The sequence below is a fragment of the Xenopus tropicalis genome, chromosome 5, assembly GCF_000004195.4.
Source record: "Xenopus tropicalis strain Nigerian chromosome 5, UCB_Xtro_10.0, whole genome shotgun sequence".
In the NCBI taxonomy this organism is placed as follows: Eukaryota; Metazoa; Chordata; class Amphibia; order Anura; family Pipidae; genus Xenopus; species Xenopus tropicalis.
Window position 1 is genome coordinate 159,547,234 of NC_030681.2, and position 26,063 is coordinate 159,573,296.

At 51.2% G+C, this 26,063-nt stretch overlaps 1 protein-coding gene across 1 annotated transcript; it reads left to right on the forward strand.

Moving 5' to 3' along the window:
* The first annotated feature begins 1,799 nt into the window (after positions 1 to 1,799).
* selenoi (selenoprotein I) lies at positions 1,800 to 22,305 on the forward strand. The gene is given in 10 exon segments (NM_001004832.3): positions 1,800 to 1,973; positions 13,780 to 13,848; positions 14,861 to 14,969; positions 15,288 to 15,362; positions 16,162 to 16,424; positions 16,505 to 16,613; positions 17,756 to 17,804; positions 18,379 to 18,559; positions 20,030 to 20,212; positions 20,292 to 22,305. Coding segments are annotated over 10 exon segments (1,203 nt in total). The 5' UTR covers positions 1,800 to 1,919; the 3' UTR covers positions 20,403 to 22,305.
* Positions 22,306 to 26,063: the final 3,758 nt, after the last annotated feature.

Genomic DNA, 26,063 nt, shown 5'->3' on the forward strand with positions numbered 1-26,063 from the left:
TATATGTTACAATAGGGGGTACTTTATTCACTATATATTATAAGGAACCCCTCGGGGGCTTATAATATCCCTATATGTTACAATAGGGGGCACTTTATTCACTATATATTATAAGGAACTCCTCTGTGCCTTATAATATCCCTATATGTTACAATAGGGGGCACTTTATTCACTATATATTATAAGGAACTCCTCTGTGCCTTATAATATCCCTATATGTTACAATAGGGGGCACTTTATTCACTATATATTATAAGGAACCCCTCGGGGGCTTATAATATCCCTATATGTTACAATAGGGGGCACTTTATTCACTATATATTATAAGGAACTCCTCGGGGCTTATAATATCCCTATATGTTACAATAGGGGGCACTTTATTCACTATATATTATAAGGAACCCCTCGGGGACTTATAATATCCCTATATGTTACAATAGGGGCACTTTATTCACTATATATTATAAGGAACCCCTCGGGGGCTTATAATATCCCTATATGTTACAATAGGGGGCACTTTATTCACTATATATTATAAGGAACCCCTCGGGGGCTTATAATATCCCTATATGTTACAATAGGGGGCACTTTATTCACTATATATTATAAGGAACCCCTCGGGGCTTATAATATCCCTATATGTTACAATAGGGGGCACTTTATTCACTATATATTATAAGGAACCCCTCGGGGGCTTATAATATCCCTATATGTTACAATAGGGGGCACTTTATTCACTATATATTATAAGGAACTCCTCGGGGGCTTATAATATCCCTATATGTTACAATAGGGGGCACTTTATTCACTATATATTATAAGGAACTCCTCGGGGGCTTATAATATCCCTATATGTTACAATAGGGGGCACTTTATTCACTATATATTATAAGGAACCCCTCGGGGGCTTATAATATCCCTATATGTTACAATAGGGGGTACTTTATTCACTATATATTATAAGGAACTCCTCGGGGCTTATAATATCCCTATATGTTACAATAGGGGGCACTTTATTCACTATATATTATAAGGAACTCCTCGGGGGCTTATAATATCCCTATATGTTACAATAGAGGGCACTTTATTCACTATATATTATAAGGAACTCCTCGGGGGCTTATAATATCCCTATATGTTACAATAGGGGGCACTTTATTCACTATATATTATAAGGAACCCCTCGGGGGCTTATAATATCCCTATATGTTACAATAGGGGGCACTTTATTCACTATATATTATATTATATTCCTGTCTCTCGTTTGACCCACTGCCTGGTTGCTAAAGGAAGAAAGACCATAGCAACCAGACAGTTGCTGGAATGCCAAGCTGGAGAGCTGCTGAACATAAAGCTAAATAACTGAAAAACCATAAAAAAAACAAAAAAATGATGACCAATTGCAAATCATCTCAGAAAATCAACGTCTACTTTATACTAAGAGTTAATTTAAAGGCAAAGTACCCCCTCAAGGGCATATTGCAGTGATACAACTCCCAGCAGTGATTCAGCTGTAGAGCAGCTGCACAGGGAATGCTGGGAGTTGTAGTCAGGAATAATATGATGTAATGCGCCGCGGTCTGTATAAAGCCCCGATAAGACCATGGAGGAGCCTACAGAGGGGAGAGGGGAGAAGGGAGCCGTGGGAGCTGTGGTACTGGGCCAAGTCCCCGGCTGAACCCCCATTCGCTTGGGACACGTCATGTGTAGCTGGGGGGGGGGGGGGAGGGGGGTGTGTCGGACATGTGACCCCAAGCCGGGGGAATCAGCCCATCTCTGCCCCGCCCACTCCGCCGGCCAGGACGTGACGTCACGGGAGCCAACCCCTCCCCCTTCCACACACGCCGGCTTCTCCCATTCAGCAACTGTCACCCAGCCCAACCGCCCGAACCGCCGCCCGTAACCCCTAACCCGCCGCCATGGCCTGGGAGTACGTCAGCCCGGAGCAGCTGGCCGGCTTCGATAAGTACAAGGTACCGCCGGGCTGTGTGTCCCCCCGGGGTGTGGGGCTTGGGAGGGGGTTAGCCGGCGTGGGGTTGGGGGGGTCTGTCCTGCTTTGTTACAGCACTGTGACCCCATGGGGGGGTATATGTATAGTGGGGCAGCTACCCCATGGGGTATAGGGATGTATGTGCCCCCTGTGGGGTAGAGAGGGGTGTATGTGCCCCCTGTGGGGTAGAGAGGGGTGTATGTGCCCCCTGTGGGGTATAGAGGGGTGTATGTGCCCCCTGTGGGGTAGAGAGGGGTGTATGTGCCCCCTGTGGGGTATAGAGGGGTGTATGTGCCCCCTGTGGGGTGGGGCAGTGACCCTGTGGGGTAGAGAGGGGTGTATGTGCCCCCTGTGGGGTGGGGCAGTGACCCTGTGGGGTATAGAGGGGTGTATGTGCCCCCTGTGGGGTGGGGCAGTGACCCTGTGGGGTAGAGAGGGGTGTATGTGCCCCCTGTGGGGTGGGGCAGTGACCCTGTGGGGTAGAGAGGGGTGTATGTGCCCCCTGTGGGGTGGGGCAGTGACCCTGTGGGGTAGAGAGGGGTGTATGTGCCCCCTGGGGGGGCAGTGACCCTGTGGGGTATAGAGAGGTGTATGTGCCCCCTGTGGGGTGGGCAGTGGAGGTGTATTGCCCCCTGTGGGGCAGTGACCCTGTGGGGTAGAGAGGGGTGTATGTGCCCCCTGTGGGGTATAGAGGGGTGTATGTGCCCCCTGTGGGTAGAGAGGGGTGTATGTGCCCCTGTGGGGTATAGAGGGGTGTATGTGCCCCTGTGGGGTGAGTGACCCTGTGGGGTAGAGAGGGGTGTATGTGCCCCCTGTGGGGTATAGAGGGGTGTATGTGCCCCTGTGGGGTATAGAGGGGTGTATGTGCCCCCTGTGGGGTAGAGAGGGTGTATGTGCCCCTGTGGGGTAGGGGTGTATGTGCCCCCTTGGGGAGGGTGTATGTGCCCCCTGTGGGGTAGAGAGGGGTGTATGTGCCCCCTGTGGGTTGTAGAGGGGTGTATGTGCCCCCTGTGGGGTAGAGAGGGGTGTATGTGCCCCTGTGGGGTAGAGAGGGGTGTATGTGCCCCCTGTGGGGTAGAGAGGGGTGTATGTGCCCCTGTGGGTAGAGAGGGGTGTATTGCCCCCTGTGGGGTATAGAGGGGTGTATGTGCCCCTGTGGGGTATAGAGGGGTGTATGTGCCCCCTGTGGGGTGGGGCAGTGACCCTGTGGGGTATAGAGGGGTGTATGTGCCCCCTGTGGGGTGGGGCAGTGACCCTGTGGGGTAGAGAGGGGTGTATGTGCCCCCTGTGGGGTAGAGAGGGGTGTATGTGCCCCCTGTGGGGTAGAGAGGGGTGTATGTGCCCCTGTGGGGTAGAGAGGGGTGTATGTGCCCCCTGTGGGGTAGAGAGGGGTGTATGTGCCCCCTGTGGGGTAGAGAGGGGTGTATGTGCCCCCTGTGGGGTAGAGAGGGGTGTATGTGCCCCCTGTGGGGGTATAGAGGGGTGTATGTGCCCCCTGTGGGGTATAGAGGGGTGTATGTGCCCCCTGTGGGGTATAGAGGGGTGTATGTGCCCCCTGTGGGGTATAGAGGGGTGTATGTGCCCCCTGTGGGGTGGGGCAGTGACCCTGTGGGGTAGAGAGGGGTGTATGTGCCCCTGTGGGATGGGGCAGTGACCCTGTGGGGTACAGAGGGGTGTATGTGCCCCCTGTGGGGTGGGGCAGTGACCCTGTGGGGTAGAGAGGGGTGTATGTGCCCCCTGTGGGGTGGGACAGTGACCCTGTGGGGTACAGAGGGGTGTATGTGGCCCCTGTGGGGTAAAACAGTGACCCTGTGGGGTACAGGGGGAGTGTGTGTGGCCCCTGTGGGGTAAAACAGTGACCCTGTGGGGTACAGGGGGAGTGTGTGTGCTCTCTATGGGGTGGGGCAGTGACCCTGTGGGGTACAGGGGGAGTGTGTGTGCTCTCTATGGGGTGGGACAGTGACCCTGTGGGGTACAGGGGGGGTATGTGTGCTCTCTATGGGGTGGGACAGTGACCCTGTGGGGTACAGGGGGAGTGTGTGTGCTCTCTATGGGGTGGGACAGTGACCCTGTGGGGTACAGGGGGGTATGTGTGCTCTCTATGGGGTGGGACAGTGACCCTGTGGGGTACAGGGGGAGTGTGTGTGCTCTCTATGGGGTGGGACAGTGACCCTGTGGGGTACAGGGGGGGTATGTGTGCTCTCTATGGGGTGGGACAGTGACCCTGTGGGGTACAGGGGGGGTATGTGTGCTCTCTATGGGGTGGGGCAGTGACCCTGTGGGTGTAACAGGGGTGCTAGCTGTGTCCCTGTATGTGTGGTTAGGGTGGCAGGGGGTATAATGTGGTGGATATTGGTGCAGGGTAGTTGTGGGGTGGCATGGAGCTCATTAGGGCACACCCCCAGCACTTCCTTATCAGCAGCACCAGGTTGTGATTCGCTGCCATGGGATGGTGCCCGGAGCTGTGCTAGTGCCAAGGCATGCCCACAGTTACTGGCCAATCGTATCCACCAAATCTGTCCGTGCATGGCCTCTATTGGAAATGTGTGCCGCTACGGTATCCGTACACGCGTGTGACATATCTGACAGATATCTGTTACGGTATCCGTACGTGTGTGACATATCTGACAGATATCTGTTACGGTATCCGTACGTGTGTGACATATCTGACAGATATCTGTTACGGTATCCGTACGTGTGTGACATATCTGACAGATATCTGTTACGGTATCCGTACGTGTGTGACATATCTGACAGATATCTGTTACGGTATCCGTACGTGTGTGACATATCTGACAGATATCTGTTACAGTATCACTACACGTGTGTGACATATCTGACAGATATCTGTTACAGTATCACTACACGTGTGTGACATATCTGACAGATATCTGTTACAGTATCACTACACGTGTGTGACATGTTTTGCTGGTTGGGGACATTGCTGCACTGTCGGACCCACCAAGGGATATATTTAGCTAATCCTTCCCTAGAGGATTTTCCCCTTGGTGCTGATTGGATGAGGTACTGCTGCTTTCCCTAGTGGTGCTGCTTTGTGATTGGCTGCTGCGCCTTCCAACCAAGATGGATGTGCTTTTTGGCTGACATGTGCCTCTCTCGGTGCCACTGGGCTATATTGCTGGAATCAGCCACCGTGGCAGGGCCAACATTGGCCAATGGGAGCTTGTTCCACCCTCTCCGGGATCAGGGGCCCCCTTGCCTATTTGCCCACAAGTGAAGTGCTGCCCCCTCCCAAACTCTTTAGCCCCCGGCTTTGATGCTGGCCTTCATTATCTGGGGTCAATTGGCCCTTGTGGGGCAGCTCTGAGGCAATGGCGTGTCATGTTGGCACAGGGGCCACTTCTCCTGAGGGCCCTTCATGCTCTAGTGCATTCCATGGGGGGGTTGTAATTAGAACCAGGCCTGGACTGGGACTGGACCACTACTAGCCCACTAAACAGTGCCAGTCTGGGCCTAATAAGCCCTAAACCCAATGGACTGATCCTTGTTGTTTCCCATTGCATTGGGAATGTTGCTCCTTTCACTGTGGCTCTTGGGGGTGTCTGTCGCCCCCCAGTTCCAGGGGGAATGTGTCTGGTTCTGAGACTGGGGTACCAATGGGTCGGCCTGTAGGATTACACAGGCTCCTCCCCAGCCCGGGAATGTGTTTCCGTGGGAAGGTTCTCTCGCTATAAGATGGGTCGGGGGCAGTACAGGGGCCGCCTCATTATAGACAAAGGGGTATTGTTCCCCCCCATGATGAAATATATTACAGGGACACTGCGGCCAACCGTTCTGGGTCTTAAAGACAATCCGGCATATGGGGTTCCTGGGTGGGTACTGCCATGGTGCTGCCCGTGCCAGGGATGCCAGCATTGGGCTTGTAATGAGGCTCCCTTGTTGTAATGAGCAATCAACATGGCAGCTCCCATGCACTGTATGTACATCTGTATCCATAGAAACTCGCTGTATGTACATCTGTATCCATAGAAACATGCTGTAGGTACATCTGTATCCCTATAAACGCCCTGTAGGTACATCTGTACCCCTATAAACGCGCTGTAGGTACATCTGTATCCCTATAAACGCGCTGTAGGTACATCTGTACCCCTATAAACGCACTGTAGGTACATCTGTACCCCTATAAACGCACTGTAGGTACATCTGTACCCCTATAAACGCACTGTAGGTACATCTGTACCCCTATAAACGCACTGTAGGTACATCTGTACCCCTATAAATGCACTGTAGGTACATCTGTATCCCTATAAACGCGCTGTAGGTACATCTGTACCCCTATAAACGCGCTGTAGGTACATCTGTACCCCTATAAACGCGCTGTAGGTACATCTGTATCCCTATAAACGCGCTGTAGGTACATCTGTACCCCTATAAATGCGCTGTAGGTACATCTGTACCCCTATAAACGCACTGTAGGTACATCTGTACCCCTATAAACGCACTGTAGGTACATCGGTACCCCTATAAACGCACTGTAGGTACATCGGTACCCCTATAAACGCACTGTAGGTACATCGGTACCCCTATAAACGCACTGTAGGTACATCTGTACCCCTATAAATGCACTGTAGGTACATCTGTACCCCTATAAATGCCTGATCGGGTTTCTGCAACAGATGTGACCCATATTCCATATCACCATGTGTTTCCCTTACCCCTTTGTCTTTAGTTTCCACATCCTTCCATACCCCCCTCATTCCCTTTTTCCCCCCCCACCCATGTCACTTGGGCTCTCCCTATTTTGGCCACTTCCTGTCCAGCTCTTTCATTTCCCATTGCATTTGCCCCTTTCTCCTTTGCTGTCACATTGTGTCTTGTTCTGCACTTCCTGTACCAGTAGGGAGGGATATATTATATATATATATATATATATATATATATAGTGAATAAATAACCCCCTATTGTAAAATATAAGGATATTTTAAATCACAGAGGAGTTTCGTGACCTGTATAATTTTACAGAGTGAACTTTATTTATTATAATATACAATTTCAGTGAGTCATGTGACAGAAATTACATCACTAAGCTCCAATTATAACTGATGACATCACTAAGCGCCGTTGCTCTCCGACCAATCACGTGAGCCCTAAGAAGATGATTGGGTATAGATCAGCTTGGGCAGGGAGTGGAATGTGTGAGGAGCCGGGTCACATTAAATATTAATTAATTTGTACTGACCCCTCCCAGCCTCATTATTCTTTCATACATACCACTTGTTCACTACAAGGGGCGGAGCCTGTGTGCGCTCAGCATTTCCTAATGCCTGGCACCCTGCTCACTGGCACCGCCCATCTCCACTTATAAACCCTGCACCGTACGGGTGATGTGGAACTAATACTCCCATATATATATATCCCATATATTGTGTCCCCTCTGTGAAACCATTACTGCGTAGTGGGCAGGGCTAGATCCAGCATGTAGCCAATCAGAGCACTCCCAAGCGGAACCCTGTAGTGATAGGGAGGTGCCATTAATTGAGAGACGCGGTGCAACTTGATTTATTCGTCCAAAACTCCCGGTGACCTTGGGTCTGTGACAGTAATGAGGCCACCACATGTCCCCGTATTTGTGCCAAAAGGGCAAAATCCAACGAAACTGGGACATTTGGCAACGGTAACAGCCCCATCAGTATGGCAGGGCCGGTCTAGCCAGGGGGGGCTCTAAGGTGCCACAGACAGTCACTATTTATTGGGCTGGGGGGGCTGTTTGTGCCTCTGGGTACTGGGAATGCCAGGGGGGCTGTAAGGTGCCACAGACAGTCACTATTTATTGGGCTGGGGGGGGGCTGTTTGTGCCTCTGGGTACTGGGAATGCCAGGGGGGCTGTAAGGTGCCACAGTCAGTCACTATTTATTGGGCTGGGGAGGCTGTTTGTGCCTCTGGGTACTGGGAATGCCAGGGGGGCTGTAAGGTGCCACAGACAGTCACTATTTATTGGGCTGGGGGGGGCTGTTTGTGCCTCTGGGTACTGGGAATGCCAGGGGGGCTGTAAGGTGCCACAGACAGTCACTATTTATTGGGCTGGGGGGGGGGGCTGTTTGTGCCTCTGGGTACTGGGAATGCCGGGGGGGCTGTAAGGTGCCACAGACAGTCACTATTTATTGGGCTGGGGGGGCTGTTTGTGCCTCTGGGTACTGGGAATGCCAGGGGGGCTGTAAGGTGCCACAGACAGTCACTATTTATTGGGCTGGGGGGGGGCTGTTTGTGCCTCTGGGTACTGGGAATGCCAGGGGGGCTGTAAGGTGCCACAGACAGTCACTATTTATTGGGCTGGGGGGGGCTGTTTGTGCCTCTGGGTACTGGGAATGCCGGGGGGGGGCTGTAAGGTGCCACAGTCAGTCACTATTTATTGGGCTGGGGGGCTGTTTGTGCCTCTGGGTACTGGGAATGCCGGGGGGGGCTGTAAGGTGCCACAGACAGTCACTATTTATTGGACTGGGGGGGGGGGGGGGGGCTGTTTGAGCCTCTGGGTACTGGGAATGCCAGGGGGGCTGTAAAGTGCCACAGACAGTCACTATTTATTGGGCTGGGGGGGCTGTTTGTGCCTCTGGGTACTGGGAATGCCAGGGGGGCTGTAAGGTGCCACAGACACTCACTATTTATTGGGCTGGGGGGGCTGTTTGTGCCTCTGGGTACTGGGAATGCCAGGGGGGCTGTAAGGTGCCACAGACAGTCACTATTTATTGGGCTGGGGGGGGGGCTGTTTGTGCCTCTGGGTACTGGGAATGCCAGGGGGGCTGTAAGGTGCCACAGACAGTCACTATTTATTGGGCTGGGGGGGCTGTTTGTGCCTCTGGGTACTGGGAATGCCAGGGGGGCTGTAAAGTGCCACAGACAGTCACTATTTATTGGGCTGGGGGGGCTGTTTGTGCCTCTGGGTACTGGGAATGCCAGGGGGGCTGTAAGGTGCCACAGACACTCACTATTTATTGGGCTGGGGGGGGCTGTTTGTGCCTCTGGGTACTGGGAATGCCGGGGGGGCTGTAAAGTGCCACAGTCACTATTTGTGTATCCCCCCCAACATTCCCCTGTATATAAGGACTTATGGGAAGTATAGAGTGTGGGTGCTGTAACCTGAATCCCTTGCCAGATGGATTTAGGTGAGATAAGCATATAAATGGGGCCCCCCAGGCACAGTATAACCAATAGGGTGTGAGATTGCAGGGAAGTCTCTAGACGCCCAGAACAGAACCGTCAGGTTGGACCAGTTGCAGGGGATTAGGCGCTCACACCCGTTACACAACTCCCCGCCGGCTTAGCCAAGACTTGCCCTCGGTGAAAGTACCTCCCTAATTAGGGGCAGTGATTGCCTCCAAGCAAGGCTGTCTGGGAGTAAATAAGTGTAGCGCATGCCCCACCCCTTTATATCCAGGCCCCACCCCTTTATATCCAGGCTGCATGGCTGCAGTTTATATACATAATAAATCACCAGATAGAATCCAGTGCAGCCTGCATTCTGCACTATCTGATCCCCTGATATAGCTGTGACGGGCAGACCCCTCCCCTGTTGGCACCGGCTCGGGGAAGGGATTTAGCCCCTGTTGGCGCTTATTCAGGGAGCCCTGGCACCGGCTCGGGGAAGGGATTCAGCCCCTGTTGGCGCTTATTCAGGGAGCCCTGGCACCGGCTCGGGGAAGGGATTTAGCCCCTGTTGGCGCTTATTCAGGGAGCCCTGGCACCGGCTCGGGGAAGGGATTTAGCCCCTGTTGGAGCTTATTCAGGGAGCCCTGGCACCGGCTCGGGGAAGGGATTTAGCCCCTGTTGGCGCTTATTCAGGGAGCCCTGGCACCGGCTCGGGGAAGGGATTTAGCCCCTGTTGGCGCTTATTCAGGGAGCCCTGGCACCGGCTCGGGGAAGGGATTTAGCCCCTGTTGGCGCTTATTCAGGGAGCGCTGGCTCGGGGAAGGGATTTAGCCCCTGTTGGCGCTTATTCAGGGAGCCCTGGCACCGGCTCGGGGAAGGGATTTAGCCCCTGTTGGCGCTTATTCAGGGAGCCCTGGCACCGGCTCGGGGAAGGGATTCAGCCCCTGTTGGAGCTTATTCAGGGAGCCCTGGCACCGGCTCGGGGAAGGGATTCAGCCCCTGTTGGCGCTTATTCAGGTAGCTCTGGCACCGGCTCGGGGAAGGGATTTAGCCCCTGTTGGCGCTTATTCAGGGAGCCCTGGCACCGGCTCGGGGAAGGGATTCAGCCCCTGTTGGCGCTTATTCAGGGAGCCCTGGCACCGGCTCGGGGAAGGGATTTAGCCCCTGTTGGCGCTTATTCAGGGAGCCCTGGCACCGGCTCGGGGAAGGGATTTAGCCCCTGTTGGAGCTTATTCAGGGAGCCCTGGCACCGGCTCGGGGAAGGGATTTAGCCCCTGTTGGAGCTTATTCAGGGAGCCCTGGCACCGGCTCGGGGAAGGGATTCAGCCCCTGTTGGCGCTTATTCAGGGAGCCCTGGCACCGGCTCGGGGAAGGGATTCAGCCCCTGTTGGCGCTTATTCAGGGAGCCCTGGCACCGGCTCGGGGAAGGGATTTAGCCCCTGTTGGCGCTTATTCAGGGAGCCCTGGCACCGGCTCGGGGAAGGGATTCAGCCCCTGTTGGCGCTTATTCAGGGAGCCCTGGCACCGGCTCGGGGAAGGGATTTAGCCCCTGTTGGAGCTTATTCAGGGAGCCCTGGCACCGGCTCGGGGAAGGGATTTAGCCCCTGTTGGCGCTTATTCAGGGAGCCCTGGCACCGGCTCGGGGAAGGGATTTAGCCCCTGTTGGCGCTTATTCAGGGAGCCCTGGCACCGGCTCGGGGAAGGGATTTAGCCCCTGTTGGCGCTTATTCAGGGAGCTCTGGCACCGGCTCGGGGAAGGGATTTAGCCCCTGTTGGCGCTTATTCAGGGAGCTCTGGCACCGGCTCGGGGAAGGGATTTAGCCCCTGTTGGCGCTTATTCAGGGAGCCCTGGCACCGGCTCGGGGAAGGGATTCAGCCCCTGTTGGCGCTTATTCAGGGAGCCCTGGCACCGGCTCGGGGAAGGGATTCAGCCCCTGTTGGCGCTTATTCAAGGAGCCCTGGCATCGGCTCGGGGAAGGGATTTAGCCCCTGTTGGCGCTTATTCAAGGAGCCCTGGCATCGGCTCGGGGAAGGGATTTAGCCCCTGTTGGCGCTTATTCAAGGAGCCCTGGCATCGGCTCGGGGAAGGGATTTGGCTCCGGGGGGATCAGGTTCCCAGACACAGGGGGATTGGGTTTCTGCCTGAGGGATCAGTAGAACGGGAGGAAACCCAAGAGCCGGTAATGAGCCCGGGCCCTTGTACAACTGCTCATTGTCTAACCTGTGAGCCGGATCCGTGTTCTGTACCAACGGGTCAGATGGGCCACGTGCCAGGGGGTATCAGTGGCTTCTGCTCCTGTTACTGCTCCAGCCCTGTCCCTCCCTATACACTGATCTGTGTACTGCCATATATACTGACTAAATCATATATACTGAATATATACTATATACTGTGACTATATACTGAATATATACTATATACTGCCAATATATACTTAATATATCATATATACGTTGAATAGATACCCTATACTGTATATAATATATACTGCAACTGCTCTATGCTTCAGTGTGATAGGGACCTTAGACTGTAAGCTCACTGGGGCAGGGACTGATGGGAATGTGATAGGAGCCTTAGATTGTAAGATCACTGGGGCAGGGGCTAATGGGAATGGGATAGGAACCTTAGATTGTAAGCTCACTGGGGCAGGGACTGATGGGAATGTGATAGGGACCTTAGATTGTAAGCTCACTGGGGCAGGGACTGATGGGAATGTGATAGGGACCTTAGATTGTAAGCTCACTGGGGCAGGGACTGATGGGAATGTGATAGGGACCTTAGATTGTAAGCTCACTGGGGCAGGGACTGATGGGAATGTGATAGGGACCTTAGATTGTAAGCTCACTGGGGCAGGGACTGATGGGAATGGGATAGGGACCTTAGATTGTAAGATCACTGGGGCAGGGGCTGATGGAAATGGGATAGGAACCTTAGATTGTAAGCTCACTGGGGCAGGGACTGATGGGAATGGGATAGGGACCTTAGATTGTAAGATCACTGGGGCAGGGGCTGATGGGAATGTGATAGGGACATTAGATTGTAAGCTCACTGGGGCAGGGGCTGATGGGAATGGGATAGGGACCTTAGATTGTAAGATCACTGGGGCAGGGGCTGATGGGAATGTGATAGGGACCTTAGATTGTAAGCTCACTGGGGCAGGGACTGATGGGAATGGGATAGGGACCTTAGATTGTAAGCTCACTGGGGCAGGGACTGATGGGAATGTGATAGGGACATTAGATTGTAAGCTCACTGGGGCAGGGGCTGATGGGAATGAGATAGGGACCTTAGATTGTAAGCTCACTGGGGCAGGGACTGATGGGAATGGGATAGGGACCTTAGATTGTAAGCTCACTGGGGCAGGGACTGATGGGAATGGGATAGGGACCTTAGATTGTAAGCTCACTGGGGCAGGGACTGATGGGAATGGGATAGGGACCTTAGATTGTAAGCTCACTGGGGCAGGGACTGATGGGAATGGGATAGGGACCTTAGACTGTAAGCTCACTGGGGCAGGGACTGATGGGAATGGGATAGGGACCTTAGATTGTAAGCTCACTGGGGCAGGGACTGATGGGAATGGGATAGGGACCTTAGATTGTAAGCTCACTGGGGCAGGGACTGATGGGAATGGGATAGGGACCTTAGATTGTAAGCTCACTGGGGCAGGGGCTGATGTATATAAATATAACCAGCCTCCCAGACTCCCACCTCTCTCCCCTGCAATCAATCTTAAACTCTGCTGCCAGGATCCTCCTGCTCTCTCCTAAGAGGGATCCTGCTCAGCCTCAATTAAGCTCTCTAGCATGGCTGCCTGTCAAGCAAAGGATAGCTTACAAAATCCTTCAAAGCCCTTCCCTCCTCTGCTCCTCAATACTTTCCCTCACTGGTCTCCCTGCTCCTCAATACTTTCCCTCACTGGTCTCCCTGCTCCTCACTACATTCCCTCACTGGTCTCCCTGCTCCTCACTACATTCCCTCACTGGTCTCCCTGCTCCTCACTACATTCCCTCACTGGTCTCCCTGCTCCTCACTACATTTCTTCACTGGTCTCCCTACATGTTCCTGGTCGTCTCCTCCGCTCCTCTCAGAGCCCCCGTCTCTTTACACCATCCACACCCACTGCGCTCTCTCATCTTAAACCTTTCTCGCTGCCCCTTCCCTCTGGAACTCTATCCCTGAATCCCTCCGTAGGGAAAACTCACCCACTCTCTTTAAGAAAAAACTCAGCTGTTACCTTCTGGGGCACTAAAACATTATTCTGCCCAGTCCTGTGCTTAAGGGCAAATGCCCATACCTGATGCCCTCTTACCTTCCAGTTTGTGCCTGTATGTTACCCAACCACTCAGATTGTAAGCTCTACGGGGCAGGGACCTCCTTCCTACTGTGTCTCATACCACATGGCACTTATATATATATATATATATATATGTATTTATTGTATTTATTTATTATATCACTCGTCCTCCCTGTGTGTAATTGTGTATTCTGTAAGACCGTACAGCGCTGCGTACCCTTGTGGCGCTTTATAAATAAAGTTATACATACATACATACATACATACAAATACAGGAAATAAATAAAATAACTCCCAGGAGTCACAGCACTAGTTGGGAGCCAATAAACTTACGGTTGGGGAGTGTGAGTGCAGTTTGTGTAATTCTGCTCTTGTCTTCTCTCCCAGTACAGCGCCGTCGATACCAACCCGCTCTCCCTCTATGTCATGCACCCCTTCTGGAACTCTATTGTGCGGGTAAGTGCCCCCTCCATATACCCCTATATCTAATAACTGCCCTGTGTGTATTATACATGTACTATCTGGGGCTGTTCCTGCTGAATTGTACTTAGTACAGGGGAATCCCTATGTGCCATAGTTTTATGGTATCTCTCTGTACAGGCTATGAGCAAACTTAGGGGGCTGTTCCTGCTGAATTGTGCTTAGTACAGGGGAATCCCTATGCTGCCATAGTTTTATGGTATCTCTCTGTACAGGCTATGAGCAAACTTAGGGGGCTGTTCCTGCTGAATTGTGCTTAGTACAGGGGAATCCCTATGCTGCCATAGTTTTATGGTATCTCTCTGTACAGGCTATGGGCAAACTTAGGGGGCTGTTCCTGCTGAATTGTGCTTAGTACAGGGGAATCCCTATGTGCCATAGTTTTATGGTATATCTCTGTACAGGCTATGAGCAAACTTAGGGGGCTGTTCCTGCTGAATTGTGCTTAGTACAGGGGAATCCCTATGTGCCATAGTTTTATGGTATCTCTCTGTACAGGCTATGAGCAAACTTAGGGGGCTGTTCCTGCTGAATTGTGCTTAGTACAGGGGAATCCCTATGTGCCATAGTTTTATGGTATCTCTCTGTACAGGCTATGAGCAAATTTAGGGGACTGTTCCTGCTGAATTGTGCTTAGTACAGGGGAATCCCTATGTGCCATAGTTTTATGGTATATCTCTGTACAGGCTATGAGCAAACTTAGGGGGCTGTTCCTGCTGAATTGTGCTTAGTACAGGGGAATCCCTATGTGCCATAGTTTTATGGTATATCTCTGTACAGGCTATGGGCAAACTTAGGGGGCTGTTCCTGCTGAATTGTGCTTAGTACAGGGGAATCCCTATGTGCCATAGTTTTATGATATCTCTCTGTACAGGCTATGGGCAAACTTAGGGGGCTGTTCCTGCTGAATTGTGCTTAGTACAGGGGAATCCCTATGTGCCATAGTGTTATGGTATCTCTCTGTACTTACCGATGTGTCTCGTTGCAGTTCTTCCCTACATGGCTGGCTCCGAATCTGATCACTTTTAGCGGTTTCCTACTTTTGGTTTTTACCTTTCTCTTGATGGCGTTTTTCGATCCAGACTTCTACGCCTCAGGTAAGCTTGGCACTGTGCCGGGGGTTGTGCTGCTCACTATATATATATATATATATATATATATATATATATATAGATATATATATATAGATATATATATATAGATATATATATATAGATATATAGAGAGATATATATAGATATATAGAGAGATAGATATAGATATATAGATACAGATAGATATAGATATATAGATACAGATAGATATAGATAGATATATATCTATAGATATATTTATACATATATATATATTATAGCTGTGCCCTAGGGAACATACAGGGGCATCTCCTTACTGTCTCCCCTCTGTGTATTCTGCAGCCCCGGGGCAGGAGCACGTGCCCAACTGGGTGTGGATAGTGGCCGGCCTGCTCAACTTCACAGCCTACACTCTAGGTAAGTGCCCCCCCCCCCCCAAGCCTTACACTAATCCCCCTCTTGCCTGACCCGGCAGAGCCACTTGGGGAGGGTCATGGGATCCCACTCCCTGCAACGTACTGCCTGGGGGTCACATACCCAGAAATCATGATTGATATATATCATATCCCCCCCCCCTACTGGTACAGGAAGAGGACAACAGGACACAAGGTGACAGCAAAGGAGAAAGGGGCAAATGCAATGGGAAATGAAAGAGCTGGACAGGAAGTGGCCAAAATAGGGAGAGCCCAAGTGACATGGGTGGGGGGGGAAAAAGGGAATGAGGGGGGTATGGAAGGATGTAGAAATTAAAGACAAAGGGGTAAGGCTATGTGCCTTTATATGGTCATGGAACTCCTCGGGGACTTAAAATATCCTTATATTCTACAGTAGGGGGTACTTCATTCACTATATATATCTACACTATGGAATTAGACCAGCGCTTTATACTCCCCTAAATATAGAAGGATTGTGCTTATAAAAGTTGGGTTTCAGACTGATTTATTGAGAAATCCCCCCCAAAACCCTACTAGCCCCGCCCATCTATTCCACTTCCTGCTGCCTGCACTGTAGGATAGGAGCCAATCAGCAGCCAGGCTGACCCGATAGGAAACTGAAGCCTGTCTGTGCTTGTGTGAGTGCAGGGCTGTGCTTGGCTATGCCCCTCCTACTGTGCTTCTGGCAGAGTTAGGACACGCCCACCCCTCATTCAAAACCCAGGCAGGGACCTGAGAGGATCTATAGGGAGCCATTTTTACAGATAGGGTTAATGTTTCAGACGGAGTTGACGGCAAGCAGGCTCGGAGGACCAACTCCAGTACGCCACTGGGGGAGCTGTTCGACCACGGGCTGGACAGCTGGGCCTGCATCTTCTTTGTGGTGACGGTGTACTCCATCTTTGGGCGGGGCGAGACCGGGGTCAGCGCCGTGGTGCTTTACTTCCTGCTGTGGGTGGTTCTGTTCTCCTTCATCCTGTCCCACTGGGAGAAGTACAACACCGGGATCCTCTTTCTGCCCTGGGGCTACGACTTGAGCCAAGTGGTAAGTACCCCCTGCGGGCAGGGAAGGCTCGGGGGCCATTGCTGCTACTGATCCGCCATTACTTACTCGCTGTATTACAGACCATCTCCTGTGTGTATCTGGTCACCGCCGTGGTGGGAGCAGAGACCTGGTACCAACCCGTTGTTTTTAACATCTTATACCGGGACCTCTTCACTACAATGATAGTCGGTAAGCTGCCTACACAGTGGTTACTATCTCTGCCTACACAGTGGTTACTATCTCTGTCTACACAGTGGTTACTGTCCCTGCCTACACAGTGGTTACTATCCCTGCCTACACAGTGGTTACTATCTCTGCCTACACAGTGGTTACTATCTCTGCCTACACAGTGGTTACTGTCCCTGCCTACACAGTGGTTACTATCCCTGCCTACACAGTGGTTACTATCTCTGCCTACACAGTGGTTACTATCTCTGCCTACACAGTGGTTACTGTCCCGGCCTACACAGTGGTTACTGTCCCGGCCTACACAGTGGTTACTGTCCCGGCCTACACAGTGGTTACTGTCCCGGCCTACACAGTGGTTACTGTCCCGGCCTACACATTGGTTACTGTCCCGGCCTACACAGTGGTTACTGTCCCGGCCTACACGGTGGTTACTGTCCCTGCCTACACGGTGGTTACTGTCCCTGCCTACACGGTGGTTACTACCCTTGCCTGCCTGCTAGCTCTGCTCCAGCACTATTTACTCACAAGGCCTCTGTATCTGAAAGGGAACAGGCATATTTATACCCACAGCTGGCACACTCCTACTACTCGTACTCACTGGCCTGCTCCTATTACTTGTACTCACTGGCCTGCTCCTACTACTCGTACTCAATGGCCTGCTCCTACTACTCGTACTCACTGGCCTGCTCCTACTACTCATACTCACTGGCCTGCTCCTATTACTCGTACTCACTGGCCTGCTCCTACTACTCGTACTCACTGGCCTGCTCCTATTACTTGTACTCACTGGCCTGCTCCTACTACTCGTACTCACTGGCCTGCTCCTACTACTCGTACTCACTGGCCTGCTCCTATTACTTGTACTCACTGGCCTGCTCCTACTACTCGTACTCACTGGCTGTCCTGGCTGCCCAGGTATAGATATAAAATATAAGTGGACCTACCCCACAGGGGTAACTGGGCCCCCAGGGAGCTGTGGGTGAAAGGGGTACAGCGCTGCCCCACAGAATGAGTTTGGGGGTGCATTGTTACAGTATTAGGGGTTATCCCCCAGTCCATCCCTAGAGGAGCATTATCTTATAGTTCAATAAAGGCAGCAGTGTTACACGGAATGTTCCATGACGTTCTCTCCTTCCTTCCAGGCTGTGCCGTGTGTGTGACGCTGCCAATGAGCCTCTACAATGTGTTCAAGTAAGTTTGCCCCCTGCCCTGTTTTACCTGCCCCCCCCCCCCCCCCCCCCCCCATTGCTTTGGTATGATCCGCCGGCTGCCCAATCGTGGGTGGGGGACAGGTGTCGGCCTACAAACTGGAGCGCTCCATATCTTGCTTGTTGGCTCAACCAAACGTTACTGTTGCCGGACTACAAATCCCAGAATAATGTAACATATAATGAAGGGTGAGGCATGCTGGGAGCTGTAGTCCAGCAACATCAGGGCTGTATTCTTAAAGCAATATTGCCCAATAAAACTTCCCCCCAAATCCCCAGGGCCAGCGGCTGCATTAAAATGCAAACAAATCCTCCAATGAGGATCCCAAAACCAGGGGGCGCCGTGGGGCAGTGTTGGGTTTACATCCCCTTTAATTCCTAGCATACTAGAAACTATATCCATGGGTAAAGCATGCTGGGAGCTGCAGTCCAGCAACATCAGTGATGGATTCTTAAAGCTACAGTGTCTCAAGAGCTAGTGGCCCACTAAATGCAGATGGCTGCCCCCCTGCTCTTTGTCACTTTTGTATATAACCCGCCTGTTTCCCCCCCACCAGGGGCTACCGCAATAACACGCTGAAGCACACGTCGCTGTACGAGGCCATGCTGCCCATTATATCCCCCGTGCTGCTTTTCATCCTCTCCACCCTCTGGATTTTAGCCTCTCCTTCCAAAATCCTGGAGCACCACCCCCGCCTCTTCTACTTCATGGTGGGAACCACCTTTGCCAACATCACCGTAAGTTCCCATCCAATCGGAATCCTAGTACGTGCTTTTAAGTATACGGGGGCTGCATGTGTCAGCACTGCTGTAACCCCACCTCCTGGCACAAACGAAAGCATCATTTGATGTATTCAGCGGGGGCCCTGTATTCAGCGGGGGCCCTGTATTCAGCGGGGGCCCTGTATTCACGCTGCTGCTGTTTGTTCCAGTGCCCGATGCAGGCCTCTGAGCTGGCTGCTGATCCCCCTCACTGGCTCTGTAGCCACGGAGGCTCTGTATTCACGGGGGGGGGCTCTGTATTCACACTGCTGCTGTTTGTTCCAGTCCCAGCTGATAGTGTGCCAGATGAGCAACACCCGATGCAGGCCTCTGAGCTAGCTGCTTATCCCCCTCACTGTCTCTGTATTCACGGGGGGGGCTCTGTATTCACGGGGGGGCCTCTGTATTCACGCTGCTGCTGTTTGTTTCAGTGCCAGCTGATAGTGTGCCAGATGAGCAACACCCGATGCAGGCCTCTGAGCTAGCTGCTTATCCCCCTCACTGGCTCTGTATTCACGGGGGGCTCTGTATTCATGCTGCTGCTGTTTGTTTCAGTGCCAGCTGATAGTGTGCCAGATGAGCAACACCCGATGCAGGCCTCTGAGCTGGCTGCTGATCCCCCTCACTGGCTCTGTATTCACGGGGGGCTCTGTATTCATGCTGCTGCTGTTTGTTTCAGTGCCAGCTGATAGTGTGCCAGATGAGCAACACCCGATGCAGGCCTCTGAGCTGGCTGCTGATCCCCCTCACTGGCTCTGTATTCACGGGGGGCTCTGTATTCATGCTGCTGCTGTTTGTTTCAGTGCCAGCTGATAGTGTGCCAGATGAGCAACACCCGATGCAGGCCTCTGAGCTAGCTGCTTATCCCCCTCACTGGCTCTGTATTCACGGGGGGGGGCTCTGTATTCACGGGGGGGCCTCTGTATTCACGCTGCTGCTGTTTGTTTCAGTGCCAGCTGATAGTGTGCCAGATGAGCAACACCCGATGCAGGCCTCTGAGCTGGCTGCTGATCCCCCTCACTGGCTCTGTATTCACGGGGGGCTCTGTATTCATGCTGCTGCTGTTTGTTTCAGTGCCAGCTGATAGTGTGCCAGATGAGCAACACCCGATGCAGGCCTCTGAGCTAGCTGCTTATCCCCCTCACTGGCTCTGTATTCACGGGGGGCTCTGTATTCATGCTGCTGCTGTTTGTTTCAGTGCCAGCTGATAGTGTGCCAGATGAGCAACACCCGATGCAGGCCTCTGAGCTGGCTGCTTATCCCCCTCGCTGGCTCTGTATTCACGGGGGGCTCTGTATTCATGCTGCTGCTGTTTGTTTCAGTGCCAGCTGATAGTGTGCCAGATGAGCAACACCCGATGCAGGCCTCTGAGCTAGCTGCTGATCCCCCTCACTGGCTCTGTATTCACGGGGGGCTCTGTATTCATGCTGCTGCTGTTTGTTTCAGTGCCAGCTGATAGTGTGCCAGATGAGCAACACCCGATGCAGGCCTCTGAGCTGGCTGCTGATCCCCCTCACGTTGGCCGTGGTTGTGTCGCTCTCCACCGTTACCCCACGAGACGAGACCTTGGCGCTGGTTCTCCTGACGGTGCTCGTCACCCTGGCGCATATTCATTACGGCGTGAATGTGGTAAGTACGGCGGCTGTATCAGCCTCCCATAGCTACGTCCCATGTACCTACTCACTCCTATTTACCCCCCCCCCGCCAGGTCAACCAGCTGAGCAAACACTTCAACATCCTCCCCTTCTCGCTGAGGAAGCCCAGTACGGACTGACTAGAGGAGGAGAAAATCGGCCTGCAGTCTGCGCAAGTACTGTAACCCCGCCCCCGCAGCCCGGAGGGACACGCCTCTGGGCGGGCACTGGAACCAACCACTGGAACCCTTTATAAGGGGCCGCTACAAACATCTCCTTTGGTAACTGACAAACTGACTATAAAAAAAAAAAGACCAACTGAATGTTTCTGGTGCCGTTTGATTTCCGACCCCCCCCCCCCCTTTCTTTTATTTGTGCTCCCCCCCGACTGATCACGTGATCTGGATCCGGCGCCATCGACGGTACCTACGGCTCCTCGCCGGCCAAGTGCCAATCAGGATAAAGCAGCGGAGCCGCCACGGTTGCGTAAAGCACACAGATCTCTCACAGGCCTCAGGTCCGAATGGGTTCTCCCTTCAGAACTCTTTTATTTTGGTCTTGTTTTTGTTTTTTTTAATCACGGGATTCATCGGATCGTTTGAATGTTTTTATTTCCGAAAGCATCATGTGACGTAACCTCATGTCGTGGAAGGAAGCCAGCCAATGGGACGGTTATCTCGCAGGCCCCGCCTACCTCTGCGGCCAGTCTCTGTTCTCTATTCCAGCCTTGCTCTGTCATTTATTTATATTCTTGTTGGTGGTCTGAATATTGCTGCTGAATTGGGGGGGCCTGGGGGGGCGGGACTGCGGCATTGGGGGCGGGGTTCTTCTGTATATTGAAAAGAATGAGTTTGGATCTGATCAATGCCCCCCCCCCCGCTCCCTAGAAATGTGATTGACAAGGTTAATTTGCTGCAGATCCTGGTACAGGTGTAGGACCCATTATCCACAATGCTCAGGGTTTTCCGGATAAGGGGTCTTTGCATAATTTGGATCTCCCTCTATATTATCATGCTGTGTAAGAAGTGGAGTAAAACCATTACCGGCCATAGCAGCCAATCAGATGCGTCGCTTTGGGTTCCTAACTGTTAAAAATCTAATTGCTGATTGGTTGCCCCGGGCAACATCACCAGTAATGCTTGACTCCACTTGATAAATATACCCCTGAATAAACCCATTAGGTCACGTAAACATGGAAGTTGAACGTTTTCCGCCTAGCAACCGCTTACCCTTTCCGGATTTAGGATTCGGGGTTCGAATCCGAAAAAGTTAGATTGGGTCCCTAATCCCTAATTATATCCTAATAAGGATTAATTATATCCTAATAAACTACTGTTTTATATTTATAGAGAAAAAGAAAATTAATTTGAAAAAAAAATTCCAATTATTTCATTAAAATAGGGTCTCCCGTAACCTGGATCTGTCTGGATAAGGGATCCTACACCTGTGCATCATGTCCCCCATGTTCAGCCGAATGGGTTTCTGGGAATTCAGTTACGAGGCTGGCAGTGCCATACGGCTTCCCTGGCATGGACCCCCGATTATAAGCCCCGCCCCCTTCCCTTTCAGTCTTACCTCTGAGACCGCCTCTGTCTGGTGCTACTTTCGGTTGCTTTTTTTTACATTTCTGTTGGTTCCTGACCCCGCCCCCCAGTTTGGCGGTGGGACGTATTCGCATGCCGATTTTATTTTTTTTGTAGAGTTTTTCGTTTTTGTTGTTGTTTTTAATAGAAATGGCGCCCCCCTCCGTGCTTGAATGAAGGGTGTATCTAAAGCCCCCCGTTACGTCGGGACAGGGTACACCTGGAGGGAACAAGCACGGCAGGCGCTATTATTAATGATAGTATTGATATGTATCATCATGTGGGGGGGGTCTGCCCCCCCGGGGGGGAGGGGCTAGTATTCAGCCCATGAGAAATGGATTCTCACCAATCAAAAGGTGACAGTGATTTCAATGACTGGCGTCCAATCTGTAACCCCACCCCCTGGTTACTATGCAGGCCATATTTAATTTAAAGGGAAACTATACCCCCAAACAATGTAGGTCTCTATAGTAGTAATGCTATTGGGTAATCCTAAATAGGAAACGGCCATTTTAAGTACTAAGGGCCGCCCCCTGGGATCATAGGATTCACAGTGCACACAAACAAGCCAAGGCACACATACATGCTAGGCCCCATCAGCCAATGAATGGGCAGAGTTCTGCCTTTTGCTTCCACGCTACTTCCTGTTAAAGTTAGAGCTGCATCACTTCCTGTCAGCTGATCAAACAGCTAATCACAAAATGGCGGCTCAAGGGAAAGGATGTAAAAGGGCAATATTTACTGATATATATATTCCAGTTTGGGGAGATTCTTTAATAGGTCCCTCAACATAATATAAACTGTTGGTTAAGTATTCATCTGGGGGTTTAGTTTCCCTTTAATCCATATCAATAAAGTATCACAAACTCACAGAAAATAGGTTGTATTTAAACATCCATATTAAAAAAATGTTGTTTTTAATATGGAATTTTGAATAAAACCTATTTTTCTAATTTTCCATGATATTGATATGGAGGGTCGATATGCCCTTTAAAGGGGAACCTGTCACCCTAAGAAATGATTCCAAATCCTTTTCTATCGTGTTTGTAGAGCAAAATAAACTTTATTTACACTGTATAAATGATTTAAATCTTGCTAGCTTTAGTTTTGGAATTCACAATCACAGCCAGCAGGTCGGCGCCATTTTGTGTACAGTGTTATTAAGGCGGAGCTTTGTATCAGCCCAAAATCATATACATTTGTCATCTGGGAAGTGCTGAATGGAAAGTTTAAGTAATTGTAATTAAAAATCTGAGCTGTCAATCATATATGGCTTGCTCCGCCTCTATGCCTTCGGCATAGAGGCGGGGCAAGCAATATATGATTGACAGCTCAGATTTTTAAATACATTTATAACAGGAATGGGTGATTTATTTAAAAAAAAAAATGTGGGTTTCATGTTTAATTTGTAAAGTACTTTTTATTCTGCAGCTTTGTATGTGTGGGTGACAGGTCCCTTTAATTAGGGGGCGGTACCCCCTTTTTGACAGGCCATTTATGACCTCTATTATGGTGAACGTATTTAATTTAACCTGTGCTATGCCTTTGCGCCACCCCCCCCCCCGTGTTCCTATGTAAGTATTCACGCTGTTACGCCATTCTCATCTAATGTGAACCCCCCGAGCTTTGTGTTAGCGCCCCCTTTATTCCCTAGGATGGAGCCCGCGTGTGTGCCAGCCATTATATACACAGTATATAGCGAATGTCATGTATTTATTGATCCCCCCCCACTGTGCTGGGAAAAGACCAATCATACAGTGGCTCATTGATCAACACTGGGCAGATTTGCCCGTGGGTAGTAACCCATAGCAACCAATCAGAAATTGGCTTTTTTTTTTAGCCAGCTGTTTTCATTGCAACAATTTGATTGGTTGCCATGGGTTGCCGCCCATAGGCGAATCTGCCCAGTGTTGATAACTGACCCCCTAAGGTGTTTCTGTGCCTATGGGATGTGTATTAATTCCACCGAACGCACAGCGCCCCACTGTTATTGGCCAGTGTGTGTGTGTGTGCAGTCTGACCCATGTACCCATTAAATTTCTACCTGTATATACCAACGGCTCCGTTGTTATTGCCTCTCTATAGCAACCGAAGGACTGGATTCCTAGCCACAGGGGCAGCCATTCAAAGGAGAAAAGGCACAGTTTACCTAGCAGATAACATAAAACACCATTGTATTCTACAGAGCTTATCTGCTGTGTAACCTCATTTTTTTGGTGTTACCAGGGTCGGACTGGGCTGCCGTGATACCAGGAAAAATCCCGGTGGGCCCCGGCGGCCCAGACCCGACTCTTGTGGCTCCCCCTGCCCGACCGCTCCTCCCCTGATGCGTTAAATTTAAGTGCTCGGGGTCGGACGTCGGGTGGGGGGTTAGGGGGAGACACCTGCGGGGGGGGGGGGTTAGGGGGAGACACCTGCGGGGGGGGGGGGGGGGTTAGGGGGAGACACCTGCGGGGGGGGTTAGGGGGAGACACCTGCGGGGGGGGGTTAGGGGGAGACACCTGCGGGGGGGGGGGTTAGGGGGAGACACCTGCGGGGGGGGGGGTTAGGGGGAGACACCTGCGGGGGGATTGGGGGGGGATACCTGGGGGGGGGTTGGGTGACACCTGCAGGGCCCCTGGGTTGCAGCCCCGTGAGCCCTTCACCCCCGTGAGCCCTTCACCCCCCAGTATGACCCTGGGTGTTACTGTTCCTTTAATTTTCTCTTTTTAGTGGTTGCTGAGATATTTGCTGTTTTAGACTGCTAATAAGCTCTCTCTCAGAAGTCCGTGTGTCAGTGACCAACTATGTTAACCCTCTGGGGCTCATTTACCCACAGAGAGCACTATGGGAAATCCGATTGGCGCCGTGGGTGCATTGATAGATAGCTAAGCATTGATAAATAAGCCCCTCTGATTGGGAGAGGGAACTGCTGAGTTGGCATTAGCAGTCTAAAACGATTTTTAGTAAGTTTACGTGCATTACTTCCCCTTTAAAGCCCAGAGCTAGGAACATTTGTGGTTTTCACCTATTCCTAGCAACGTTGCAATTGGTCCCCATTATTTATTTGTTTGTAGTATTTGAATGATTTGCTCCTGTACAGCTTTCAAATGGGGGTCACTGACCCCAGCAACCAGGAAACTTTTTCGTTCTGATCTTTACAATTTTATTGTTATTGTTACATTATATACCTTGTATTTATATTCAGTTCCTCTCCTAATTATATTCCAGTCTCCCGTTCAATCCACAGCATGGTTGCTAAGGTAAACAAGACCCTAGCAACCAGATAGCTGCTGAAATTCCAAACTGGAGAGCTGCTGAATAAAAAGCTGAATAATTGAAAAAAACACAAAAAATAAAGACCAATTGCAAATTGTCGGATTGAGGACCAATGAGGGAACCTTATGGTGTCGCCACCTTACCCTGATACTGTCGGCCACTCCGCTTCCTTCTTGGTTTATTTACCGCCGCTGCCCCCTGCTGGCTGCTCCTTTAATTGGATTTATTGTTATCGGCACTTCCCTGGATACAGAGGCTGGATTGGTATTAATTAAAGGGGAACTTAATATGAGGCCCCTCCCCAGCTACATCAGCTGGAGTCACAACCAGCAGTGCAGGGAAGGGAGAGGGACAGACACAGTGACAGTTACACATAACTATAAACCCAGTGAGAATGAGGGATGAATGGATATTGGGGAGTTGTATCAGGAGTCAGAACCAGCAGTGCAGGGAAGGGAAAGGGACAGACACAGTGACAGTTACACATAACTATAAACCCAGTGAGAATGAGGAATGAATGGATATTGGGGAGTTGTATCAGGAGTCAGAACCAGCAGTGCAGGGAAGGGAAAGGGACAGACACAGTGACAGTTACACATAACTATAAACCCAGTGAGAATGAGGGATGAATGGATATTGGGGAGTTGTATCAGGAGTCAGAACCAGCAGTGCAGGGAAGGGAAAGGGACAGACACAGTGACAGTTACACATAACTATAAACCCAGTGAGAATGAGGAATGAATGGATATTGGGGAGTTGTATCAGGAGTCAGAACCAGCAGTGCAGGGAAGGGAAAGGGACAGACACAGTGACAGTTACACATAACTATAAACCCAGTGAGAATGAGGGATGAATGGATATTGGGGAGTTGTATCAGGAGTCAGAACCAGCAGTGCAGGGAAGGGAAAGGGACAGACACAGTGACAGTTACACATAACTATAAACCCAGTGAGAATGAGGAATGAATGGATATTGGGGAGTTGTATCAGGAGTCAGAACCAGCAG